General features: G+C 46.7%; 1 protein-coding gene across 9 annotated transcripts in view; it reads left to right on the plus strand.

The window, feature by feature from the left end:
• Nucleotides 1–25,630, plus strand: part of TRPM2 (transient receptor potential cation channel subfamily M member 2) — a 49,549-nt gene extending 23,919 nt beyond the window's left edge. For 4 of the 9 annotated variants that reach the window (XM_077349145.1, XM_077349146.1, XM_077349147.1 and 1 more), the window contains 20 exons: nucleotides 1,824–1,953; nucleotides 2,866–3,011; nucleotides 4,172–4,284; nucleotides 4,954–5,167; nucleotides 6,178–6,296; nucleotides 7,176–7,308; nucleotides 7,462–7,633; nucleotides 8,720–8,900; nucleotides 10,093–10,274; nucleotides 11,186–11,318; nucleotides 11,643–11,730; nucleotides 12,727–12,814; nucleotides 14,217–14,368; nucleotides 15,543–15,619; nucleotides 15,780–15,881; nucleotides 18,245–18,331; nucleotides 18,947–19,052; nucleotides 19,846–19,947; nucleotides 22,324–22,440; nucleotides 23,523–25,630. In XM_077349145.1, the coding sequence (XP_077205260.1) occupies nucleotides 1,824–1,953; nucleotides 2,866–3,011; nucleotides 4,172–4,284; nucleotides 4,954–5,167; nucleotides 6,178–6,296; nucleotides 7,176–7,308; nucleotides 7,462–7,633; nucleotides 8,720–8,900; nucleotides 10,093–10,274; nucleotides 11,186–11,318; nucleotides 11,643–11,730; nucleotides 12,727–12,814; nucleotides 14,217–14,368; nucleotides 15,543–15,619; nucleotides 15,780–15,881; nucleotides 18,245–18,331; nucleotides 18,947–19,052; nucleotides 19,846–19,947; nucleotides 22,324–22,440; nucleotides 23,523–23,648 (2,568 nt within the window). In that variant the 3' untranslated portion in view covers nucleotides 23,649–25,630. Of the gene's footprint in view, nucleotides 1–1,823; nucleotides 1,954–2,865; nucleotides 3,012–4,171; nucleotides 4,285–4,953; nucleotides 5,168–6,177; nucleotides 6,297–7,175; nucleotides 7,309–7,461; nucleotides 7,634–8,719; nucleotides 8,901–10,092; nucleotides 10,275–11,185; nucleotides 11,319–11,642; nucleotides 11,731–12,726; nucleotides 12,815–14,216; nucleotides 14,369–15,542; nucleotides 15,620–15,779; nucleotides 15,882–18,244; nucleotides 18,332–18,946; nucleotides 19,053–19,845; nucleotides 19,948–22,323; nucleotides 22,441–23,522 lie in introns of those variants that run through there. The other 5 variants (XM_077349151.1, XM_077349152.1, XM_077349150.1 and 2 more) reach the window with 5 other exon arrangements.
• Nucleotides 25,631–27,284: the final 1,654 nt, after the last annotated feature.

Raw genomic sequence — 27,284 nt, forward strand, 5'->3', positions numbered from 1 at the left:
TGCATAAATGGACTAGAACCACCAGAGATGGAATAGTAAGGGTGGTGAATTGTACCTGGGAATAAATTGGGAGCCAGAGTAGATGGGCCAAGACTGGACATGGTCCCTAAGACCATTTCCAGTCAACATCCTGGCTGTAGTGATCTGAACCAACTGAAGTTTCCAAACACTTCTCAAGGGCAGCCCCACGTAGAGCACATTGTAGTAAACTAACCTAGATGTAACCAGGGCATGCATCACGATGGCCCATTATGCACGGCCGCCGAAACGGCGATTTCGGGTCACATGAAAAACGCGGAGGGGGAAGAAGCAAAGCAAACCGCTTATGCACGGGACGGAACGCAATGGCGGCAAAACCCAGGGTAACCGATTATGTATGCGGCGATCCCAGCGCCGCTTCTGGTTGCACCCCGGTCACCCGGAAGCTGCGCTTTCTTCCGCGTTTCGCTAATGTGGCTTTTTCGGTGGCATGCACCGAATCTGCGACCGGTTGCAGCTGGCTCTGTGCATTATCGGTGATTTTAGTCGCCGCCATTCCACCCCGAATGTGCGCTATCCCCCGTGTGCATAATGGACCAATGACCAGATTTTTCTGCCCAGGAGAGGCTACATCTGGCTAACCAATCCAAGCCGGTGAAAGGTCCTCCTTGGCACCGAGTCCCTTTAAACCCTTGTCTGCCCTATCCATGAACTGCCACAAATTGCTTTAAAAGTTTGTGGAAGTTTATGACAGCAGATCTGTTATGAACTTCAGTTTGCGGACTTTGAACAGGGCAAAATTTGTGATGAATTTCTCTTCATGATTCAGTTCATTCCCATCCCTAGTACACAATCAACAACATTGTACTCCTGAGTCCGTCTCCTAGAGTCATCCACCAGGATAACCAAGGCTGTTTCAGTTGCATAACCTGGGATTAAAAGCAGATGGAAACTGCTCTAAACAATTTTCCTCCCCACCCCCTGGGAAGGGCATGAACATCTAGTTGCTAAGGAGAAAGGTTCTTCTTGTTGCCTTGCTAGACTTCTGCATGCAAGAGTCTATTGATCTGTGTTAAAAACCATTCCATTATATTATGTTAGTCCCCACCTGCAGTCTGAAGTAGACTTGTGGAACAGACCAACATGTTCATTACTTCTGTGAGACCTAGGTGAGGGTAGGCAACCTGTTTGGTCTGAGTAACACCCCCTCCCCCATCTCTCCATGTGAAGATGAGCTGAGGAGTGTGCGGGAGAGGGGCAAGAATTGAAAAAGGGTTAGATATAGTGGTTGTTATGGAGTGTTAGGCCAAGATAGGCAAGATCTGAGTTCAAATTCGTACTCTGTTGTGGCTAATTGGGTGACCTTGGGTTACCCAGTTCATCCTAGGCATTCTCTCTGCCTGATCTACCAGAAAGTGTTATTGTAGGGCTAAAGTGGCAAGAAGAGCAATATAATGTGCCCTGAACTTCTTGGCAGAAAGGCAGAAAAAATACATAGACAGATACTTGGCCAGACAGAGAGCATGCTTGGCCCCAGCAGTGCTGCCAGAATTTCAGGGCTTCAGCTTGGCTGCGAAGGCAGAGAACCAGCCCTGTGTGCTGGAGCAAACTGGCCTGACATGCCACCAATTGACACACACAGTAGGCATCACCTGCCCTTGAACGAGACCAGAGCGTACAGAATTCAGTGTGAAACAGTGGGAATTGTTAGGGTGCTGGCAGGCTTGAAGTAGGGAGGGTGATCTGTGCTGAAAGAGCAACCTCCCTTCCAACAGCTAGGACACTGTCGACCCAGGGCCAAAAGAAGTATCATGTTCTTGCTAATCTGAGTCCTTTTGCTGCAGAGCCAGGACTGCATTGCAGCAGCTTTGGCCTGCAGTAAGATGCTGAAGGAGTTGTCCAAAGAGGAAGATGACACCGACAGCATGGAGGAAATGCTGACCCTGGCAGAGGAGTATGAACATCGAGCCATTGGTGAGTCAGGTTGTTCGGCTTCAGGCATGGGCTGAATAGCAATGCCAGTTTCCTGCTTCTGTGCTGCTGCCTTCCAGGCTTCTTCATTCCTGTGTCACTCTCTATACTGCATTGACCTATAGCAACCTGCTCCTCTCTGTCCTAGAATTCCTCCCCCTGCAGTGTTATCTCACTGATTTGATTCAGACTGAAATGTGGCAAGTTTTATGTAGCTGCTTGTTCAGCAGTGCCCTCAGCCACTGGAAACCATGCTCAGAAGCCAGAATTCAACTGATAAGGCTCAACTGCATGTTATTTTGGTTTTTGGGGTCATGTTGAGGTCCATCCTAAGGCCTTTTGATCAGGTGTTAATTGCAAGGTTCCTCCTGGGAACCCAGTTTCTAGGCACTCAGAGACGCAATCTATCTTGGGACCACAGAGTATAAGCTGGGAGGCCTCAGTTTCTCCCTGCACTGAACTGTTTCCCTGGTCTGAAATGGTCCCCCGGAGCCACTGTTTGCTCATGTATACCAATGGTATACATGGAGCATACCCATCCCAAACAGGGCAAAGAGTGCTCACTGGGGGCTGTTTCAAATTGGGAAAGTTCTCTCCGTGTCATAAAATGGCATATGTTCTTAGATCCAAATGTGAATTCAGACTGCCAACCCAACCTGGAAGCATACCTTAGGAAAGTGTATCATGTGGTTAGGCTCATACACCCATTTCCAATCTGAGTCTGTCTTTGAGTGCCCTTCTATCCTGCTTTATTCCTTTAAGTTTTAGCCACACACCTGGGTTCTGTCTTTTGCTTCTGCATGTACACACTGTGTACTGTGTGGTGTTACACAGACCTCCAGGCTGTGCATGTGTTGGAAGTCCACATGATGCCTTGAAAGTAATACATGTCTCTATCCGCTGTTGCTTTTCTAGGTGTTTTCACTGAATGCTACCGGAAGGACGAGGAAAGAGCCCAGAAGCTCCTGATCCGTATCTCAGATGCTTGGGGCAAAACTACCTGTTTGCAGCTAGCCCTGGAGGCCAAAAATATGAAGTTTGTGTCTCATGGGGGCATCCAGGTGTGATTCAATTTCTTGGGGTATTTCCAGATGACCATGCAAAAAAAAAAAAAAAGCAATGTCATTTTACTGTTACCGTACAAGAACAATTCAGTGATGATTGCCCATTGAGATCCCCATGCCTTTTCCAGACAGGATAGCTATGCTGGAGAAAGTTCATCCTCCCACCCTTTATTAGATAGTTCATCTCCATGGCTGCTGGTAGAGGAACTTCAACCATTGTTGTATGTAAAGAGTGCCTTCCAGCACTTTTGCTCCTGGTTCTCTAGGGATAAAAAGGCCTTGAGTTCCATCCAATTGCTGCTGCTTCCAAACTCTGTGTGCCTATCCTTTGACCCATAGGAACTCCCAGGACATTTTTGTTTTCATTTCATGGAGGAAGATAAAATGAAATGAAATTATGAGTGGTTCCTTCCTTCCTTCCTTCCTTCCTTCCTTCCGTCCTTCCTTCCTTCCTTCCTTCCGTCCTTCCTTCCTTCCTTCCTTCCTTCCTTCCGTCCTTCCTTCCTTCCTTCCTTCCTTCCTTCCTTCCTTCCTTCCTTCCGTGAAAACTACAAGAAGTGACTACACAGCAGAAGGGAAGCAAATCTTCTCAATTTTTCTTTTTTCTTTCAAATTAAAACCAGTGTGTATGACCTCTAGAATAGCTCCTCTTGAGACACCTCAATTTCCACTTGCTTTTTGCATTTGTGGGTAGCAGGCAAGCTCTCAAGGAGGAAAAAATGAGCTTTTTGGATTGCTTATGAAGAAAGATCAGTAAATGGCCATCCTCCCACCACCATGAATTTTTGTATACACACTTTGGCCTCATTCCTGTGAACAGCTGCAGAATGTAAGGTTACTACAATGTCATCAGTAGTCAAGTGGTCACACAGGGGCACCATAGTCAAGTCAAGCTTCTTATCCATGCACTTAGCAAAGCTGATTATGTGGTCTAAGTCAGCCCTGGCTGGGACACACCTATCCTCTAGAGGCCATTCCAGAGTCTTCAGTTCCCATCCTTATCCTGTGGGATGAAACCCACAGTGACCTAAGGCATGGAATGTTGCCCTGTCTACATAAAGAGCATTCGGTCCTTCACTGTCTGCTGCCCCTGCATAGAATCAAGCCTCAGCCAGTATTGTGCTTTGCACTCATAGCACTCCTCTCCCCATTTCCAGGCCTTCTTAACCAAAGTCTGGTGGGGAAAAATGAGTGTTGATAATGGAATCTGTCGGGTCATCCTGTGTATGCTGTTCTTCCCCCTGCTCTACACAGGCCTCATCATGTTCAGGTATTTGCAGGGCTTGGCTGTGCAACATTAAGCTTTCGTGCTTGTCCACACTGGAAAGTTGTCTCTGTCTCTGTCTCTCTCTCTGTCTCTCTATCTCTCTGTCTCTCTCTCTGTGAATGTAAGTATAAGACAGCATACTGATGGGATACCAGTGAGAAGCAGTAAAGCCCAGTAGGAGAACATCCACTTTGCATGCAGAAAGTCCCAGGCAATTCAAGCAATTCAAGTAAAAAGGATCAAGCAGTGGTTGGTGATGTGAAAGACCTTTATCTAAGACCCAAAAGAGCAGCTTCCATTCAGCGTAGATCAAGGATCTGATTCAGTATATGGAAATATTATGTGTAGAGACAGAGAGAGAAATACTGATGAACGATGCATTTCCAATACATGTGCATACAACAAAGCAGACGTACTAATAATGTTTGCAGTAGTGACACTCTTGCAGGAAAAATGTCATTGGTAAATCAGCCCACGTTTTCCAGCTGTTTCCATCTTAGTGTTGAATGCACACATGAACAACAAGCCTGAGGATTACTCCACTAGCAATCCAGCTGTGACCGCGTAGCATAGATAGAGATCTATGTGCAGCAGAGTTATGCAAAGATGTGAAATCCATGCTGCTGCTGTCTCTATCCACACCATTCTTTCCCACTTCCTTCGTTTTTGCAGAGAGAAGAAGCTCCAGCCAATGACTTGCCTGACTCGCTTCCGAGCCTTCTTCACGGCTCCCGTGGTCATCTTCCACCTCAACATTCTGTCCTACTTCAGCTTCCTCTGCCTCTTTGCCTATGTGTTGATGGTTGATTTTCAGCCAGTCCCATCCTGGCAAGAATATGTCATCTATTTCTGGCTCTTTTCCCTGGTGTGCGAGGAAACACGTCAGGTACTGGCTATGCTGAGCATGTAAGACTCGCTGGTGATAGTGCCATTGAAAAGGAGCGCATGCTAGTTTCTGGGAAATGTTGCTTCAGGTTTAGGGCCTTCCTAAACTATCCTTTTGTTATGCAGGGAACTTGTAATTATTCCTCTGTTATTGGCATTACATTTCATTCTCTTAGCTACCATGCTCTTTGAAAGGAAGCTGCATTTTCTTAGGAATAAACTGTATCATTCTGACAGCAGAAAATGCTCTTTTCCCTCCAGCTAAAGCATTTGTTACAATATCACTAATATTGAGTTTGATTGCCATTGGCATCTACCAGTCCATGCCTATGATGTATTTGGAGATACTCAACACATTTAGAGTCCAGTGGCACACTGTTGCTTCCTCTCTCTTGCCTGTGTCATTTTTAGAATTTTTTGAGTTTTTATAATGTCATTTATTGTTGACTGCTTTACAATGCAGTCCTAGGTAGTGGTCCATCCACTGAACAACGGGCTTAGAAGGGTTTAACATTTAGGATTGCACAGTTACAGATCCTATATCAAAACACTCATGAATGAGCTTCCTGTCATGGTGAAATATGGTCTGAGTCTTCTCGCCAATTACTCTTGATGAGTGTTAGTGGTGACAAGCAGTTCTGCCAGTTCCATTCATTCTGAATCTATATATATATATATATCAGTCCCAAAAGTATACCATCTTTTTTTTAATGAATTGGATAATTCAGTTTCTAGGCCTTTTTGAAACTGTGATTCTTCTGCCTGTCTGGAATCTCTTTCAAAGTATGACCTAAGTAACATCTCTTTAGACTAACTGAAATTAGTACAGCCTAAGCTTTTCTATAGAGCCTCTTGTGACGCAGAGTGGTAAGGCAGCCGTCTGAAAGCTTTGCCCATGAGGCTGGGAGTTCAATCCCAGCAGCCGGCTCAAGGTTGACTCAGCCTTTCTCTTTAGAAGGCCCTAAGAACAAGGGCTTTATTGACACAGCAAAACCACTCCTCTTCTCTCAGATTTTTTATGATCCTGATGGGTTTGGCTTCCTGAAAATGGTTTCCTTGTATCTCAATGATTTCTGGAACAAACTAGATCTCTGCGCCATCCTGATCTTTATAGCTGGACTAATGTGCAGGTAAGTGAACTATGCAAAGGTGCCAAAGTGCTTTTTCTCAAAAGTGAAGAGAATGGGGAGTTTTCAGGCATCATATTTTGTTTATTTGTTTAGGACTCAAGTCCGAGGTCTGCTGAAAACATTCTTCAACGTGTGGCTCATTTTTTACCCCTTCACTAGGTTTTCAGATGCCTGGGCATCAGGGATGCAGCTGCATTCAGCTTTTGCCTTGGGGTGGCTGCTTGGGGCTTCTGCTTCTGGCTTCACTTGTGAGAAAATAATATTTACACTGAACTGTACGCACCAAGCTGCAGTTTCCTCCAATGGACTCCTCCATCGCTTGGCAGGGACTGGAATTGTTGGTGAAGTTACCCTGTTCTTTTGCTCCTCCTACAACTCTTTTCCTAGGCAGGCTTTTCAAGGCCCACATTCAGGCAGCCTCAGGCCACTTCCTCCTTAGTCCTGTCTGTTCTGCTTCATGGGCCATTACAGCATCCTGGTAACTGGCCCCAACCAGCAGTCTAGCTAGTGCATCATTCTGCACTAACTGCCATCTCCACATGCTCTTCAGGGGTGGCCCCGAGTAAAGAAAATTGCAGTAGTCCAGGCTAGATATAATTAGGGCATGGATCACTGTGGCTAGATTTGACTGAGCCAGGATCAGGTGCAGCTGGTGCATCACCAAAGCTGGGCAAAAGCACTTTGAACCACCACAGCAGCCCACTGCTGCAAACCTGGTTTTTCAAGGGGAGATCTCAAGTCCTTGACTTGCCTTTCTGCTAACCCAGAGCACCTCTGTCTTGTCAGGATTAATTATGTCGTTGCTTCTGGATATAGAAGTGCCTCAAATGGTGAACAGAGTTAATACGTATGCTTTTCATTTCCTTCCTCTGCGCTAAGATGGATCGCAGCCACTTTCTATCCCGGAAGAATCATATTGTCTCTGGCTTTTATTATCTTCTGCCTGCGTCTGATGCACATTTTCACAGTCAGTAAAACTTTAGGACCCAAAATCATCATAGTGAAGAGGATGGTGAGTTGCCCTTGCTACTGATAAGAGATAATTTGGGGAAGCACCATGGAAGCTGCATGCGATTCCTGCCCTTCCTTTCCTGCCGAGAGTGCCACAGCCTGCACTGTGTGGGCAAAACTGATCTCACGCCTGCATTCTCTTGGGGGTTTGCAGATGAAGGACGTCTTTTTCTTCCTCTTCCTCTTGGCTGTCTGGGTGGTGTCCTTTGGAGTGGCCAAGCAAGCCATACTGATCCATAATGAGAACCGCGTGGACTGGATCTTTCGAGGCGTCGTTTACCATTCGTACTTGACGATATTTGGGCAGATCCCTGCCTACATTGACGGTACAGCATTATTTTGTGATCTAAGCTGCCAAGGGGCACTTTTGAAACCTTCTTCATAAAGGCTATTTGCAAAAAACAAAACAGAAAACCTGAATGACCTCATGGTGGGGGAGGGTCTTGGCTGAATTTCATAGCAGTAGAGATGAAGCAGTAGAATGATTTGAGTGAAAGGAGGGTGGGCCTATGATAATCATGACAATTCTATTGTGATATAACAGAAGTCCTGATGAGCATATCAATTGTTATCGTTTCAACAGGATGGCATCCATTCTTTCTTTTTCTCAGCACACCAATGGGCAACTTGAAACCTCCTAGCCACGCCCTGTACTATTGAAACCAAAGGACCCTGCATCCTACACAAGATGTACAGGGACCCTAGGATCATAACCATACTCCCCCCCCCCCAACCCAACCCACTTGTTTTTTTTTAACAAACCTGATAAAGAGTTCTTGAGAACTCGAAGCTTGCACATTGGTTGTGATATATCATTTAGTCTTAATAAAAAGGTATTTCATGGCTTCTGTTTTTGGATGATAGACCGTGAAGGCTACCTACTGTTTTTTGGAAATCTTGATGATACTGTATGTTGAGAAATTTAACCTGGGGAGTTTCCTGTTTTAAGCTAATTCTGGTCTGATTAAATGACACAAAGTGCACACATGCACACACACAGGTTTCTTTCCTAGGCGCAGGGCAGCTACATCCCTGGGCTCCTCTGTTCTTGTTTTCAGACTGCTGCTATAAATAGCCCTCCAAGCAGCTACAGATCCCCAGGAGATGAGCTCTTCTGATTTTTTCTCCAGCAGCCGTTCAGAAGTAGCACATTTCTTAAGAGCGGAAGAAAAGTGAATGATGCTGTGAATCAACCTGTGCTCCACCAGATTTTCAGTCAAGTTATATAGGACTGAGTCACACGTTTTACTTCTCCAAACCCCAGTAATGTTGCTAAACTCTAATAACAGAACCTGTTCTTATCTGTTATAGAAACGGATTCAGGAGACTCTGAACAAGCAGTATAAGATCTGGGCTTCCTTTCATTGCTGGGATAACTTGGCATTCTTTGGTTTCCATGTTTCTCATGGCAGGAGTGAACTTCAATCCGGATCAGTGCAGCCCGAATGGGACTGACCCATATAAGCCCAAGTGCCCTGAGAACAAGGCGAACCAGCAGCCCGACTTCCCCGAATGGCTGACAGTCATCTTGCTCTGCCTGTACCTGCTCTTCACCAACATTCTCCTCCTCAACCTCCTGATTGCCATGTTCAAGTGAGTCCCACTGTCTCTCTGCTGCCCCTTCGCGGACAGAGGGTTCTAAAGCTGACAGGGGTGGGTGCGATGGAAACCATGCATCACTGCTCCTGCTCAGTCACTTGTGATGGTCATAAGATCAGGATGCCAAAATGCTGCTGGGATTGGATTGAATGAGAGGCTGAGGACCTCACTTGAACAGAACACAGATAATGTTAGGGGGAGTCAGGGGCAGTCCTCTCTCAGTGGATAGCCAAGAAAAGAAGCCGGGCCTACCTCTGGGAGAACCCTCTCCACTGGTTATGCTTCAGGGTTTTGCTTTGTTTTTCACTCTGATGCAGTGCTAGAATCCTTGGCAGAACAAGCCCTCTTGAGAAGAGTAGAGGAATAGAGCCATTGGGCATGAACTGGCTATCAGGCTGCGGGGGGGGGGGGGGGGAGCTGGAGAGAAGCGTCTCCTCAGATCAGCTGGCTGTCAAGCTGTGCAGGGGGTGGGCATTTCAAACCCAATTCACCCTGATCCTGCTAGAGCTCGCTGCAGGCCAGGATTGGGAGGGGTGGGAATGGAGCTTGACGTATCAGCCCCTCACTTGGCCTCCCTGCTCCTGCTGGGGATGGCTGCAAGCCCGGACCAAGTGTAAGTAGACATGGAGCTGTCCTAATCAGTCTTGTGTCTGGCCTCCCTGGCCCTGCTGAGACTTGCTGCAGGCTGGGATTGGGGTGGGCATGGAGCAGGCTGGAGCCAATGCAATAGACTCCAAGTCTGTCTGCTGCCCTCCCCACACAGCCCAAATAGCATGATCCCCACAGAGAAGCCTCTGTGGGGATCATGTTTGTTGGGCTGTGTATGTAAGGGGAGAGGGGTGTTGCATGGAACAGCATGGGAATGCCAACAAAATTGAATGGACACACAAAAAATGGTAATTTTAAGGTATGAAAATGGAACATGAAGGCAATCTGGAAAAAGCCTAGATCTTGTGACTCTAAAGAACTTGCATCTTTCTGCCGTGAATCTACTGGGTGCCTGTAAGTTCTGTACTTATGGAAACCAGAGCTAAAATTCTCTCAACCCGCTTTCTCCATGCCATGCATGATTCTGTAGAACTCGATCTTGCCTCCCAGTTGCCTTTTCTTTAAACAAAAAAAGCTTCAGTGAGATTTAGAGGGCAAGCCACCTGTGACAGAGCCTCGTCCTTTCTTTCTGTCCCAGCTACACCTTCCAAGAGGTGCAGGAGCACACGGATCAGATCTGGAAGTTTCAGCGTCACGACCTGATTGAGGAGTATCACGGGCGGCCCCCTGCTCCCCCGCCCTTCATCCTCCTGAACCACTTGCAGCTTTTTGTCAAGCGGGTCCTTCTCCGAAAACCAGCCACTCGTCGCAAGCAGCTCAGTAAGAAGCTCTGTGGAGGGAGGTCTTACTGGAACAGTCTTGTGGGAGGTCAATGTAGCCTGTGGGATAAACTGCAACCACATGGTGTTTTGTGCTCTTCTTATGTTGACATGATATGACACTCACTGGTCCTGGAAGGAATGAGAGCAGGAGGAAATTTGAAATGAAATACCTTCCTCAACTCTATCAGTTGAGGAAGGTATCCTGGCTGGGTGAGGCCTCATCCCTTCTGGTGAAAGTCATACCCTCCCAGCTCCTGCATCAGGCTGTTTGAGAAGCTCCACTCTGACACTACAGCTTTCCTAATTACAAAATTCTCAGTGCTTAGCTTTTCTCCAGGCTTCTTATTTTCCCTTCCCATAGTTCCTGACCATTGCCAGGGGCAGGAAACAAAACCCCTCTGCCGTTTAACCATCAATTCACTCTGCAGTTATTACCTCTGGCCCCAAATGACAGGCCCATGTTGCCCAGGGCTGCATGGTGAGAGGTGCCCCAAAGACCCACTGGCTGAAGTAGACTCCAGGTACAGAGAGATGCGCTGAACACGGCCAAGCATGGGGGCTGCAAGACTTGATTGACTCAATGGACAACTCCCATGTTGTAACCAGAAAGCTAGTGTGGTGTAGTGGTTTAGAGTAGTGGCCTCTTATCTGGAGAACTGGGTTTGATTCTCCACTCCTCCACATGCAGCCAGCTGGGTGACCTTGAGCCAGTCACAGTTGCCTTAGGGCTGCTCTTACAGAGCAGTTCTCTCCTACAGATAGTAAAACAGAAAAATCTCATTTTTTCTCAGAGCAGGAGAATGAGTCTCTGTCCAAGCATGCTCCTTTCCAGTCATTTGGCCGCCTCAATCCTCCAGTGCTTCCCTCTGCTTCCTTTCCCTATTCCTTCCCTGTTTGATTGGACTGCAGAAGAGAAACTTGAGAAGAATGAAGAGGCATCACTCTTGTCTTGGGAGATGTACCTGAAGGAAAACTACTTGCAGCAGCAGCAGTGCCAGCAGAAGCAGAATGCTGAGCTTACGATCCAGGAGATGGCCAATAGGTGAGGACTGAGCCAGACAGCATCACTCAAAAGAGCTCAAGGGGGCTCAGCAGCTCTGTTGGTTCATGCCTTGTCCACCACACCAAGTTTTTCACTACAACTCACACCCTATCCCAGTCAGCCCTTCATGAGCCCCAACCAGTTTAGTTGTGCAGGGGGTACTGGACAGGGGCAGGTATGGCTGAGTGGAATGAGAGAAGGACATCCTGAATGGGGCTGCAGCTTAATCCCCCCTCCCCCAAAAAAAGAAAGTGGAGAGGACCTGGCAGCAATACGCAGCCTCTAATGCCTTGGCCACACAGTGAGCCCAAATCTCTTTTTTAGGGTGGATGTCCTGGCAGAAACTCTGGACCTCGATTGGGTGAAAAGGACAGGGCTGGTGGAACGGAGACTAGCCTTTCTGGAGGAGCAGGTAAAGCAGACTTCCAAGGCTGCTACCCACAGGAGTCCATCTAAAGATAGCTGAAAGTTCATGGAGGGCGGGCTCATTCTGGGGAGCAGGCAGCCTGGTCGAAGGGCCAGAATGGCCGGGAAGCCGATTGGGGTCAGAGGACTCTCTCTTGTGAGCCATCCTCCGCACTGCATTACTTAATGTGTGTTTATACAAAGAAGAGTCTCTCCAGATCCCTAAATTTCAGCTTTTGTGCTTATAAGGAAGTAAAACAAATTTCCTGTCCACATGCTTAACCAACACCTGTGCTGAGAGATAACTCTCCAAGGGAGACCAGGGCAGAGTCTGCACTTACTTTGTTTATTCCATTGTCAATCCTGTTGAATTCAGATTGATTTGAACTCGAGTCTTCCTCTCCCCCCCCCCCTCCCCATTGAAATAGGAAAGTGTTCTGCACGTGGTTAGGGAGGCTCAGGAGAGTGGGGAGGAGGCAAATGGAGACTCTTTCTTTGTTTTCTTGAGGGGGGGGGGATGATCGAAGAAGGCAGAAAAATAAATCCAAGACCTAAATAAGTTGAGAGAAGGCAAGTTTGTCACATGACCACCTGTGGCCAATCACAGGTCCTTTACCACGGAGGAGAGCCCAGATTCAAAACAACCTTTAAATATTGAGGGTAAAAAGATATCGCACAATAAAGGTAGGGTCACTCCAGATCAATCCTTCTTGCTGCAGAAGGAAAATTTAAATCGCCCCATATCCAAACGGAAATCGCATTCTGTGTAGAGGGCAGGGACTGAATCAACCTGGGGTTGGAATAAAAGCTCCGTGCAGTTTACACCCAGATCTGAATGATTTGCCAGCTTTAGAAAATACTTCCTCAACAACCCCTTTTCCCAGATAAAGTATATGTCCAAGTCCCTTTGTAGGACACAGAGTCCCTCAACAACTGTCTGCATCCTTCTTTCTCCGGTGGAGGTGGGTTAGAGGGACAGGAACTGATTTGATTTGCCCTCTAGATGTTCCAGTCTACAAAGGCACTGCAGTGGATTGTTCACTCCCTGACCAGTACTGGGTTTGGATCAGAGGATGATGCTCCGATTATGGGTATGTACAAGCACGTTGAGTATGTGGGTCACTTCTTAAAGGTATGTCACTTCTAGTAGCTAAATACAAAATACATGCCTCTCTCAGAGCCAGCAGGGTGCAATGGTTGAGAGTGGTTGCCTCTAATCGGGAGAATCGGGTTTGATTCCCCACTCCTCCACGTTCAGCCAGCTGGATGGTTTTGGGCTAGTCACAGTCCTTTTATAGCTGTTCTCTCAGATCAGTTCTGTCAGAGCTCTCCCAGCCCTGCCTACTTCACAGGGTGTCTGTTGTGATTCGAGGAAAGGAAGGCTTTGGGAATCCTTCAAGTAGTAAAAAGCAGGGTATAAAAACTCAGCTCTTCTTCTCATTACTTTACATAGGGCACTTGCAGCTTTCTTTTTGGGGGCCAAAGCATGATGGAGGTCACAGATCTTTGCCTGTCCTTGAGGTTACGTTACATAGCCATCAAGAAGGCCTTCAGTCCCTAGTCAGGAATCCCAAGCTTTTATTAGCATTTTAAAGGGAGGGGGACTGACCTTGGCCCTCAGAATTCTAGCAAACAGAAGCCTGACCTGTTTCCTGTTTCTGTTTGTAAATATTTTGGAAAGAAGCAGTTTGCATTACAGACTTGTCCTGTGTCCTTAATGTGAGATGGGCATCCTGCACGTTAAGACATTTAGAACCTCAGAACAAAACATGCTGCAGGATGTGGACCTGCTGAGACGGCATCCCCTGCCATTTCTCCATCACATTTGCTAATAGAGTGAGGTTGTTTTTCCCCCTAACTCATGCTCTGAGCCAAATGGTTGGAACAAGAAGAATGTAGAATAATGTATTTTTTGTGCCAGAATGGCAGGGGTGGGGTGGGGGTGCCGTTTGATGGTTGCTTCTGTTTTCCATTACTCTACCCCAGAGTTGACGTCTGAATATGTGAATATGTGTGTTCAGCATCACAGTGACTGAGGTGCTTGTAGCTCATGAAACTAAAAAACAAATAAATCAACATGTACTGCGCAAGGACATCTTCTCCATGTGTGCTAGATAATTTCCCCAAAGGCATAGTTTGATGACTTCATCACAACATAAAGCTCATGTGTGCTTGTATGTGTGTGCATTACCTGTCACTGGGAGATGCATGCCACACATTTGTAACTCTCCTGGAACTGGCCAGTTGCCATTTTGACAGCTGTACTTCCTCCTGCCCTAAATCTCCTTTCCGCACACTGTTTCTAGTTCATCTTGCCAGTTACAGTGCCATGGCAGGGAAAGCTTCAAACAAGCTATGCAATATCTAACATATCCTCAAGAGCAAGAGGAGAAGGCAGACAGAGGTCTCTTCTGCATGCTCAGAGAAGCTCAGAAGTAAGGCTAAATGGGAGTGATTATGGGGCCTGTATAGAAGACATCTTGTTTGTCCCAGTCCCCAGCAGAGCCCCTGAGATGAAGGAGTACCCTGAAGAAGAGGTCCCAGAAACTTTTCAAGCTCTATACCACATGAGTGCCAGGAATCTCTCATATCCTAGTTCCACAGCTATGCGTTTTCCAGTGCCCGATGAGAAGGTGCCATGGGAGGTAAGAGCTTCAATTCTTACAAAGCAAGGGAAAATAGACAGGAAAAAAGTGATAGGAACCCTGCCTTTCAATTGCAGTGACTTTCGTGCTCTGTAATAGTTTACTCATGTCTAGGAAACAATGAAGGGGCCTCCCCACTAGACTCATACTTCCGGCTTGCCCCAAGGGTGAGGTCCAAAAGTCCTGAGGCACACATACTTCTCTTTGGGAGTGGGCTGCTACCTCACTTCCTTCTCAATACCCTCAAGGAACTGGCGTGGAAAGCCATGTGAGTTAAACAGGCAAGTTTGTAATGCAAGGCCAAAGTAGACATTCAGGTTTTTGAAGAGCTGGGTGCCCCACAGCCACACAGCAGCTGTGGGAAGTAGCATTTAAAGGTCTCAGAATGCTGCCATGGGGGGAGGAGCTCTGGCCTCCCTCTCCCAAACTGTTTTCCTGTGCTGAAACAGTGCTGGAGCAGTATTTCTCTATTTTTGTTGATCCACATGCACAGAATACTCCATGCAGAGGAGCAAAACATGAAAACTAAGCAGTAATATCAGGGCTCTCTCAGCCTCACCCACCTCACAGGGTGTTTGTTGTGGGGAGAGAAATGGGAAGGCGAATGTAAGCTGCTTTGAGACTCCTTAGGGTAGAGAAAAGCAGCATATAAGAACCGACTCTTCTTCTTCTTTCTTCTTCTTCTGAATAACCCTGTCCCAGTGCTATTTCAGTGTAGGACAAATGGGGGTGGGCAGAAGCCCTTCCTCTCTCCCACAGCAGTGATCCCAACCCAGCTGGGTGTTCCTATATTTTTAAAAGCCATTCCTCACAGCTGCTGTGCGGCTAAACCCCAAAATGTCTAGGTCAGTACATAGACACGTCCTGATCTAAAGGAATCCAGGCCTAAGCGTTGGGCTCTCAACCCTGCCTTCGCTGGAAGTGGCCAGCAAAACTCTCCTCAGCTGCCACTGGCACAGGAAGAGGGCCCTGACAAGACTAACCTTCAGCTTTCACAAGGGATGCCCTGCCCTGCACAATGCCAGGACTGCCACAGAACACTTTGGGATCCCAAGAAAAGACATACATGGGATCCCAAGAAAAGACATACACCCCGTACATTTTGGGGCTGAAAAGTGGGCAGGCGTGTTTTTAGATGCTGAAATATGCTTGAAGCAGCCTCTTATCCTGGCAGGTGGAATTTCAGATCTACAACCCGCCCTTCTACAGTGAGGAAAGGAAAGAGACAGATCCACCTGAGCTCTCCAGAGAGTAAGTAGAGCCCCCTCTCCCACTCACTGAAGTGAGGTCTGACTACACTGGATTCTTGGGGGGGGGGAGGGGTTGCCCTTCCGGTGATTGCTCCTTGCACCCTCTACCTTTGGCTCTGTTTCCAGGAAGTGCACATGCTGAGACTTTGCTTCTCTTTCAGCACCTTGGAGAATCTTCCCAAGATAAACTTCAACAGTATGGATGGGGAGGTCAACAGACAGAGTTTCCATGGCACCTACATGGTTCAAGATGGCCTGCCCCTGTGAGTCTGATGGCATGAATGGGAACCTCCATTGCTATTCTTTATGCTCTTTGCTTTGGGTTTTATCCTGACAATGCTGTGCTAGGTAGGTGAGGCTGAGAAAGATCCCCTGGTCAGTTTCCATGGCAGAGTGGTCTTTCCGAGGCAACCTCACACTTCACATGTGCAAAGTAGACTGAGGACTTTACTCCTCTTTGATGGTGGCAGTAGAGAGTCAGTCATGGCAGGGGAGGGGGAGACTCTGGGAACCATGTCCCAGGGGTCACAGTCAGCTTTGGCCTATGCATCATGCAAAAGCAATTTAATAGAGGGAAATACATTGGGATATGCAATACCTATAGCGTGCATGATTGAACATGAAGGGTACCCAACAGAGGCATTGGAGGAGATGTGTTTTTAGCATAGTTAGATTAGGAGCTTCCAGGAGTTTTTCTCCTTGGAGACTTCCTGCTGCATTGAGCACACTTCCTCCCTGCTTGCCTATAGCAGTGGTCCCCAACCTTTTTATCACCGGGGACCAGTCAACGCTTGACAATTTTACTGAGGCCCAGGGGTGGGGTAGTCTTTTGCTGAGGGACGCCGCTGCCTGAACCCTTGCTCCGCTTGCTTTCCCGCTGGCACCCCTGACTTCCTGCCACCCGCTGGGGGGCGCTGCCAGCAGCAGCTGCGCAGTGCCACACTGAGGGGGAGCCCCAGCAATGGTGGCCGCCAGAAAGCACTAAAGGTGAGCCGGTGGCAGAGTGACAGGGCAGCCTCCAAGGCAGCAACCGGGGAGGTGGACGAGGAGGAGCCGCGGCCCGGTACTGACTGATCCATGGACCGGTACCGGTCACTGTACTGATGGTTGGGGACAGCTGGCCTATAGAACAACAAACTGAATGAAGACACCAGAACAATTAGACTATTTTATTCTCTTAAGCAGCCTGCTTTCTTTGTGTATTTAAACTGTGTCAAGCAGACCCACTGCCTTCATTCTGTTCCTGTTCACAAATGCAGATGGGGTAAACAGATCAAGCCTCATGACACTGAACAGTAGATTGGATAGAGCTCCAACTATGTCTGCTCACTTTCAGACTAAGAGGGAGTGTGACACACACAAAAAAGTATTACAAGTAATGAAAAATTGTATTGTGACCCTGTTCCTTGGCAACTTCATCAGCATCACTAAATATGGAATTCCCTTCCTAGGCATAGTTTTCTGTTGCTCTCATAGTTATCTGCCAAGCTGTGGCTGTCTTGTTTGCCGGAGCGTTTAATTACAGTTAAAATTGTTTTCACCAGTTCTTTACTTCTGCAGTTTTATGTGGCAAGGGCTTTACTGTTTTTTTATCCCTATATTCATATTGTCATTGTTGTTTTTAAGTGGATGTCCAAAGTTCTTTGAAAGCAAATATGGTACAAAGGTGGGATTGATTATTTTAAAAAAACACAGCTGCAATATGTAAATGTTTTGAATGCGCCCAGTTCAAACAATGGTGCTCACATTTAGAAGAGCTTGTTTATCAAAAGACCTCTGAGAAAAATTCTTGGGGAGTTTAAAATGTATGATGGTGCTTATAGCCAAACTAGATATGATGACAAGAGTTCTGTGAATGGATCCCTTGCACATTTTTAAAGTTAAAGGAATAGGGCAGCTGGTATGGAATGGCAAAATGGGAAGAGGGTATGGCTTTCCCCCATGCTGTTTTGATCTCAGTCACAGAGCTGCTACATGCAGATAATCACAGGAGATCCACTCCCATTGTCATATCTTGTTTGTCCCGTCTGTCCCCCCCCGGCATTTGTATTATTTATTTGTTTGTTTGTTTGTTTGTTTATGGTTTTCCCTCCAATGTGGAACCAATATGGTTAAGAATATTGCTTTCCCTCCTCCATTTTATCCCGACCATGCTGTGTTAGGTAGATTAGGCTGAGAAAAAGCACCTGGTAAATTTCCACAGCAGAGTGGTCACCCTGGGTTGCTATACCATCAACTTTCCTAGGTAACCTCATACTTCATATGAGCAAAGTAGACTGCGGACTTTACTCCTCTTGGTCTGCTGGTGGCAGTAGAGAGTCAGTCAGTGGTGGGGCAGTGGGTGGGAAGATGCTGGGAACCATATCCAATGTGTAGCACCATCTGTAATTTCTGAGTGGCAAATGACAGACACTCTGCCCATGCTCAGAGATTCTCTTATCTCTATGTGTCAAAACCTCTGGTGAGTTCTAGGTCAAATTAATTTCCCTATTGGTTATTACTTGTTCTGGACACTTTGTGATATTTTTCTATCTCCCCCTAAAAAAAGAAGAAAAGAAATGTTTGCAACTAAAGATAACCATGACCCCAGTTCACAACAAGACCAATGGGGCTCTTTTTCTTGCAGTAACCCCATGGGAAGAACTGGGTTGAGGGGCCAGGGGATCCTTCGGTTCTTTGGACCAAATCATGCACTTCACCCTGTGGTGACACGGTAAGTAGAACACAAAGACTCTTTCCCAGCCCTTTAGGGCAGCCTGCTGCTCTAGTATGTCAGAGCTGTGATGATGACAGTACTAAGAACTGGGGGGAAAGCTGGAAATGAAATGCTGAAATGATTTACTAGGTCCCCCCCTCAAAAGTCCCTCAAGAGTGAGGAGTCTATTCTTTTTCCTGCATCTCTGAGAACAATTTCATCTGGGTCATTTTCAGAAAAATTGGATGACTTTTTCCCATCATTTACACAAATCCCAGGGCTAGAACCAGCCTGCTTTTTACTGAGTGAACACTGTAAAGTGCCCTGCCTGTTTTTTAACAGTACTTTTTAGCCTTAGCTGATGGCTGCAGCATCGTAAGAGTTGTATCCATGACAACGGCAGAGTAAGAAAAAGAACATGGGCATCCCTGAAATCTGGCTCACTTCCTTGCTTCACGAGACTTTTGGTTGCTTCCAAAAGTCAGGATTTTTGTCACTTAGTCTGAAATCTGATAATTGTTCTGTGGCAGAGAAAGGGTGCTGGAGGCAAAGGACAAACCACAGGTGCCAGTGTAGTCTATCAGAGCCCCAAGCCCATCCCTGTTATGTAATCTTCCTCTCTGTCTTTTATAGCTGGAGGAGGAATCTGGATGGATCCATTGCTAGGAAAAGTTTAAAGAAAATGCTGCAAGTCTTGGTTGTCAAATTTCCCTTGTCAGACCATTGGGCTTTACCTGGGGTAAGTGGTGATGAGTCTCTCCACCAAGATTGGACTTGAAGAGACCAAGAGGTGCATGCAGGCATCTTGATGAAGTGGCAGAGCTATCTGACATATGCAGTCAAAACATTCATAATTGGACTCTACAGAAATCTGCTGTGGCAGACGGAAGCAGAGCTGGCGGCTAACAAACACTTTGCAGAATGACAATTGGGGCATGAGTGCCCAGTAGAGACAGGGCTCAGAGCGTCATTGGCTCAATAAACCAAGCTGCTCTACTGGAAAGCTGGCAAGTCTCTCTTTTTTCTGAGCCAGATTCTGAAATCTTGGAATGACTAAAGAACTCTATGAAGATAGATCCCAGTAACAGCAACAGCACCATGAGCTTTGCCAGAACGTCATATGGAAGAACAATTGTTACAGGCCACAGAAGCTCATTTTCTGAACCCAGGAAGTAGAATTCTGGCAGCATTTCTAGGGCCATTCCTCTTTCTTGATCCGGTGCCAGTGAGGTCAATGGATGGGTTGTACTAGGTATATCATTCATCCATTACTCCTCCATGTGTGCCGTAATTTGTGCCCAGTTCCTAGAATGTGATTTTGTCTCCGAGAGCCTCTCCGGCTCTTAATAATTCAAGGTAGACAACCTCAGCATTTTAGTCTGTAGCATACATCAACATGGCAGCTATGTTGCCAGATCAGACTTTCTTGCGTCATAGAGAAGCCTGCACTTGCTGGAAAGTGTCCCTTAGCCCCGTGTCTTGATCGTCTTATGGGAAAAGCCTTAGTCGAGTAATATTTCCATTCTCTTCAGGGATCTCTGGAGCCAGGAGAAGCTTTGCCACAGAAGCTGAAATGGATCCTGAGACGGGAGTTCTGGCCACAGTTTCAGAAATTGCTGAATCAGGGTATAGAGGTATTGACTGGAATCCGGCAGAAGCAGAGAGGCATTATATATAAGCACTTTCTGAACACTGTTATTTCTTTTCACAAAATGCAGAGTGAATGGTGGAGAAATGTCATCAGCCAATCCCTGGTGCATGATTTACTAGATGGCCTTGAATCACTGAATCGTTCCTTCTAAACTAAGAAAGCCTGGGGCACTGGACAGATCGCCAGTACTTTGCCAAGCCCTATCACCGTTGCTGTCATTTTTGCAGATACTCAAGCACCCACAGTCTTTTGCAGATTTGCATAGTCATCCCTCATTTCATCATTCCTCTCCCACAACTTTCTCATCTGAGATCAACATGGGTTTGGGGCAGAAAGAAGGTGAAAAAAGAAGCAGGGTAGAAGAGATTGCTAAAGGAAAGGAGAAGGAAATAATTGGGGAGGCTTGACTTGGAGACTGTAGCTCTAGGATGTGGCTCAAATCATCTTATTTTATTTTAACCAACATATGGCTTGCTGTGTGTGTGTGTGTGTGTGTGTGTGTGTGTGTGTGTGTGTGTGTACGTGCGCCTGGAGAGTCAATGAACAGTATTGTAGCCTTATGTATTTTCAACAAATATTGCATGGTGCCTGGCTATGCAGGGGGGCAGATTATATGAACCTTTGATTCTGAGGCAAAGGCATGTGAACACATGAGTACACATTCATACCATTCCTCACTTCTTTCAGACCCAACAAAAATGCACCTTCTCTCTGAAAACCCAAGAGTCCCTGTTGAACTAAGTTGGGAAGCAGCTCTCCAAGGTCTCAAGCGGAGACTCTTTCCTAGCCCTGTCACTGAGTGTGAATTAAACCTCGGACTTGTTTCATGCATGAGCCTTTTCACAGAGCTGCAGCTCTCCTTCTGGATTCTAAACAGTACAGAAGAGTTTCTGAGCAGCTAGCTCCTTCTCTTGGACACTCATTTAGAATGTAATTAGCCATCACTGCAGGAAGTCTGGATATAAGACAGGATCAGGCATGAGAACTTCTGATTGCCCAGACCAAACACACACATACACACACTAGCAGTCCTAGATTCTTGGGCATTTCCTTAACTGATTTTGCATGAGGAATCTGCTCCTGGAGAGCCTCTGGTTGCTGGTGGGTTTTAAAGCTTAATCCACATGATGTCATCTGCTGTCCAGGAGCTGCCTTGAGTTTTGTCCAGATTTACCTCAAGATTAGGGAAATCGCCAAAACTGGATTGGCCACCTCCTATCACGCTTCACATCAGTGAGCATCCAGGGGTAAGCCCATATTGAGGAGGAAAGGTGCAATAATCTCTGTAACATTGTCCCACCTTCACACAGCCCTCCCCTCTCCATTTCGTGCTCCATTGAATTTTTGTTTAAAATTGGTGCGGTCCGCGTAGCTGCGGGACCTCAAAGCTACTTTGCAAAAATTAAAATAAAATGTTCTTCTCACTTTGCACGGTCATTCTGGGATCAGACATGCAAAACGCAGTCCCATTTGTGTTTTCTGGTCATGGGGAAAGAACAGGGAAGGGGGGGCACATGATGAAGCAGCCCTCTCCCAGTCAGCTGGGCATCCGTACACTTTGTTTTTAACCATACTGTTTACACACCATCACTTTTTGTGGTCAGGTTACCTTTACCAGCATCTCACAAATCTACCATAACATAGAGTCCAAAACACCACAAATCCCCAAGGGGGGGAGGATGCTCTATTGTTCTGGCATGTCTGGCAACACAGAAGTGTTTTTATTTAAAACTAGTAATAAAGCCCGCTGTATGTCGAATACAGTGGGCGCTAGAAACTTACATTAGTGGCTTGTCGCGGCGTCCTGATGGCGCGGTCTCCGTCGGGCAGTGGGGCCTCCCCCGGGCGGCGGGTCTCTTGTCCGGCGGCTGTCCCAGGCGCAGAAAGGCAGGCCAAAATGGCAGGCCTTCCTGGCCGCCCCCCGTGCCTGGTCCGGGCGAGGGAGCTGTTTTGTGTTTGGTTTCTGAAGGGGGGTGTGAGGCGGCTCCAGGCCGGGCCCAGCTTTTCCGCCCCCATTGCTGGGGGGATGGGGGCGGGGGCCGAGGAGGAGGAGGAGGAGGAGAAGCCCAGCCCCGGCGGCTGAAGCGGTTCTTTGGCCGGGAAAGCGGCGTCCCCGACAGGCGGGCCCAGGAGGCAGGGTTCCCTTTGTGGGCGGCCTTGCAAGTGAGGTTTTCTCCTCCATGTGGAGTCAGTCTCTGTTTTCTGCTAGCAAAGCTACCAGACATTTCACAGCCCCCTCCCATCCCCCATCTTAAGAGAGAGGAGCCTTAGAACCCTAGTGGATTCTCATGACCTTCAGGAAGGCTCCATCCTCACCAGCTTCTCTCTTTCCCTCTCCATGGATTCTATGTTCCTCCAGGTGTATAAAGGATATATGGATGATCCCAGGAATACAGACAATGCCTGGATAGAGACCTTGGCCATCAGCATGCACTTTGAAGACCAGAATGATGTGGAGATGAAACGTTTGAATTCGGTACATATCTACAATGCCACTTATTTCATAGATCACAATAGGTTCTTTTTTAGTTGCAAATTCTGTGATGACTATGATTGTACAATAGAGAAATGGGTAGTTTTGTGGACCCTGGGCACAGTAGTGAGTCTGGTGTCAGCCTAGAGAGAGAGATTGATGGAAGGCTTTAAAAACCAGCACCCTGTTTACATGGGAATGAACATGACTGGGAAAAAGAGAAGGAACAGTTACTAGAGTAGAAGTGCAAAGCCGTGTATGAGATAGAGTGACTGAACATTACATAATAGTTGCACAGAATGCTGTGAGCAGAGAAACATTCACTGGTCCTTGGTGCATGTAGTATTGAGATCTGGATGCAGGAGCAAGGGAAGCCATGGGTTTCTCAGTTGTTCCCACCAGGGTTTTCAGTACAATAGCAGGTATAACCTGGAGGCTGAGGTGGTGGTAATGTCGACCTGGACTGTCATGATTCCATCATCTTGACTAAGATGATCTGAACCAAGGCACCAAATTTAGAGTGCTTGTTCCTGTCATTGGGCTCCCAATGCAGGACTGGGATTCTGGTGGTGTACCATCCACCTCACTGTCTAGCATAGTCCCTGTTTGAACTTGTAACTACTGTTGGTGTGGAAGTTTGTTGATTGGGGGGAGATGTCAACTTTCATGCTGAGATCATCTTTTCTGGATCAGCTCAGGATTTCGTCCCTAAACCCATGGGTCTGTCTCACTGTCAACTGACACGAACTCTGGTTCACAGAGCAGGTCTCATCCTACATTTGTTAATGATGATCTGGGAGTGACTCCGTTGTCGTGGATCAATCACTGGCTGGCTGGGTTTAGATTTAAGGAAACACAGACCTAGGGATGGTGGATCACTTAGAATGAGCAGGCACTGGGAATATGGCCACCCTCAGCTTAATTTTTACATGCACCTGGTTTCCAGCTAGAAAGGGCACTAGATGTTTTGATGGAATCTACCAAAATGACTGAAACTGCACCTGCTTCCCCATGATTGGTGGAATCAGAGGAGTGCTAAAATGCAGCTTAGAGTAACTTCTTCTCTCTGGGTCTTTTCCTACCAGTTTCTCCAGGGCTGTGACCTTGAGGTGACTGTCCGGTGGGAAGTTGTAGACAAGAGGATTCCCCTTTATACAAACCACAAGGAAATCCTTCAGAAGGCATCTGTCCTCTTGGGGGCACACTACTGACAGTGATGCAGCCCCCTGCACCAACAGCTGCTCTCCTGTTTCCTCTGTTTCCAAACAAAGCAAATCTGAGTGGTTTATCTCTGGTTGTTGTCATGGTGCATATTTCCTGTGCACAGACTACTATTCAGCTCTCTCCAGCCTTCTGAGTCATAAATGAGATCTTAGAAATCAGGCTTCCCTTGGCTCACTCAAAGGTTGGCATAAGCTCTCAAAAGAGAACGAACAGGACACTGCATCACCTGGAACAGGGGTACAGAAACAAGTGGTTCCATTTCCAGCTTTGCCACAGGCCTTGTGGATTGTGATGAAATTCCTAAAGCTCTCTGGTGGCTTTCTGAACAGGATGACTTATAATGGCAAGGGGCCAGTGACAATGCCTTCAAGATGGATGCCCAGTCATCAAGCCTACCTTTGGAAAGGCAACAGTGTACTCCACATGCAAGCTGGGGCCCAAAGTCTCCTGAGTCAGCAGATCCATAATACATGACAATCCCTGGCATGCTACTGAGAAATTTGAAGAATGTCAAGAAACCATTTCCAAAGTTGGGGGAATGACTACATAGAGCTATGAGACTGAATGAGGCTCCATTTTTTGGTTGTTTTTAAGGGGCCATATGCACTTCTGATCAGGATGCGGCTGGAGATTCTTCCTGATCCTGGGTTTCTGTTAAGTCAAACAAATTGTTTCATCTGATATTCCAGAGCTGTTAAGACAAGAGTAACTTTTGCTTCACCCTGTTGAGCTAGACCATGTGCAGGTGCACAGAACTGCAAAAGCTCCTTGAGTTTCTCCTTATTTTTGACTGCTACACTGTGGCACATATCTCCCAAAAAATGTCATTTATGATACCTGCATTATTTACATATCCATCTGTTTTTTCTCTTCTTGTGTATTCATGTTCAGCCTTTTGCTGCACAGAATGTGAGCTAAATCTTTGATCCAAACAACATTGCCTTTTCCATTTCTCATGTCTCAGGTCACAACCACCTATCCTTATCCATTGTTGTTCCTCTATATATTTGTGAAACAGGCTAGGGGGTGGTACGTGTCCAGCTGTCCAAGTTGGAATAGGGCCAATCAGGGTGCAGCCAGCTTTGCCCTGATTGGCCCTGCCCCTGCAGCTCCTGCCGTCCATCCCTGGACTCTAGCCTCTTTGCTCTCAGATGCCTCAGTGCCTGGAGCCAGCAGCAGGCAAGGGGAGAGGGCCCTGGGCAAAGGGTCATGGTGGAGGGCTTGCTAACGATTGCCTCTTAGCCTGCTAGGCTGGGCTTGCTGACGAGGGCCTCCCTGTCTTGGTCCTGCTAACAAGCTGCCCAGCCCCCGCCCGCCCCACTTGATCTGGCTGCGAGCTGCTGCCCAAAGCCACCTTAAGCTGCCTGGCCAGAAGCCAGGGGAGGTGACCCTTTCTTAGGAACGGGCTTTGCAGCTAGTAAGGAAATAACAAACATTTTCTTTTGGCTCAGACCAAAGATCCACCTCTTCCAGTATTTCTTGCTAACCATGACTTGCCAGAGCTGACAGGTATGGTTTGTTGGAAACAGTTTCTCCAACCATTTGACTCGAGCCTCAGGCAATGCGCTATACTAAAAATCTAATTGGAAATGTAGGTGAAACACGAAGGTCTGTCAGTGCTATTAGCTTAAGTAACTATACAATATTTATAGTTTGGATTTTAGCAACAAATACAACTGCCCTCCAGAAATGTATCTAATCTGCCTCTTAAATGATTTGTGAGCAGTAAAAAAACCCACAGCTCCTGCTGTTAATTGAAGCCTTTCACATTCACACAACTTTGCATTGCTTACAATGCATTTGTTTATGCTTGTCTTCTTGCAGTGCTCTGTATTTATAGGTGCATCCTATGTCCATACACATTTGTTTATGCTGGAAGGAGCAGACTGGCCTTCAGAAGATTTCCACTCTTGTCCTATCCTATATCTTCCATAAAAATATAAACAAATAAATGATACTTGCACAAGAATTGCACACCTTTTTGTGATTTCTGTGTCATCACCCATGCTGGGGTTCATGTAGCAGATCAGTGTAGTTTTACAAAGTATAATCAACTAAGTTAAATGTACATGATCAATACATTTGAGGAGCTGTAGAAAGAATGAAGCCACAAATCTGATGCAACCTGGAAGGTTCTTTTAGAGTTACTTAGTCAACAATAGATCAGGGATGTACAGCTCCATCTTAAACTATTTTACTCAGCTGCTTTGAGACTCCTTCAGGTAGAGAAATATAAGAGCTGGCATGTAATAACCAGCTCTTCTAGTTCAGCTGCATTCTGCTACTTCTACCAGACTAAGCAACTAGTGCCCTACCTGGCCTCGGAACATCTAGTGATCCAATAGTCACCTCCAGGCTAGATCACTGTAACTCGCTCTACATGGGTCTGCCCTTAACCTTGTCTCAGAAACTGCAACTGCCCCAGAATGCAGCAGCATGGGTCCTCATGAGGATACCTTGAAGAGCCCACATCCAGCCTGTTCTCAGGCAACTGCACTGGCTCCAAGTTGAATTCTGGATCAGGTCCAAAGTTTTGGTATTGACCTTCAAGGCCATTCACAAACTGGGCCAGGTGTACCTGAGGGACTGCCTAACTGACTATGCCCCCTGAAGAGCACTCTACTCCACCAATACAAACAGGCTGGTAATCCCCAGCACCAGAGATGCACACCTTTTTGGTCCTGGCTCCAACCTGGTGGAACCAGCTCCTGCAAGAGCTGTGGACCCTGCAGGAGCTCTTTCAGTTCTGAAGGGTCTGCAAAATGGAGCTTTGGTTGGGGCCAATGGATGATAGAACAGAAGCAAATGGTCCCTCCTCCGTAAACTCTCCTCCTAAATACAAGATGAGGTCGCACAGGTCTAACCAACAGCAGCAAACTGGAATAGTAGATTATGATTTATGATTATGATAATCTGGAGAACTGGAGTTGATTCCCCACTCCTCACAAAGTTTGGTGGGTGATCTTATAATTTGATATTTATACTACCCCTCCTGGCTAGTGGGGTCAGGGTGGTTTACAACAGTAAAATTAACATAATTAAAACAGTTTTAAAATGAAGTTCATGTTATGTCTGTGAGCATTTAGTCACTGATGCAAATGAGGGCTTCTGCCAGCCAAGGAACTAACCAATCAAAGGAACCTGATTGCTCTGCTTAGGGCCACTCAGATTGCTCTGCTTAGAGCCAATCAGAGGCAGCAGCTGGCTGCCTAAAAGGTATAAAAGTGCATGAGTTTCCCTGTTTTTCTCTATTCAGTAGTTGTAGTCTGTTGCTGGAGTTGCTAAATAAAAAGAGCTGTCCTGAAGGCTTGGAGTCTGTGATCACAGACTTAATAGTTCAGCTTCTCCATTCCCTTCTCCTTGGGCCAGTCACAGTTCTCTCAGAACTCTCTCAGCCACACCAACTTCACAGAATCAGTTGGCTAAAGGAACAATTGCTCTTTAATAAGAAAATGTTAGCTTATTCACATTAAATCCTAGTAACAGCTTTAAATTGTTTCCAAAATCAAAATGGCCAGATTATTATTTTTTTTAATTCCCTTCTCACTGCATCCTCTCCCTGGTTAGCCTAAAGCCCCCACCCCACCCCCAGTTCCTGTACAACATAGAAGAAAATCTGGGGA

The sequence above is a fragment of the Paroedura picta genome, chromosome 8 (genome assembly GCF_049243985.1).
Source record: "Paroedura picta isolate Pp20150507F chromosome 8, Ppicta_v3.0, whole genome shotgun sequence".
NCBI classification, from domain to species: Eukaryota; Metazoa; Chordata; class Lepidosauria; order Squamata; family Gekkonidae; genus Paroedura; species Paroedura picta.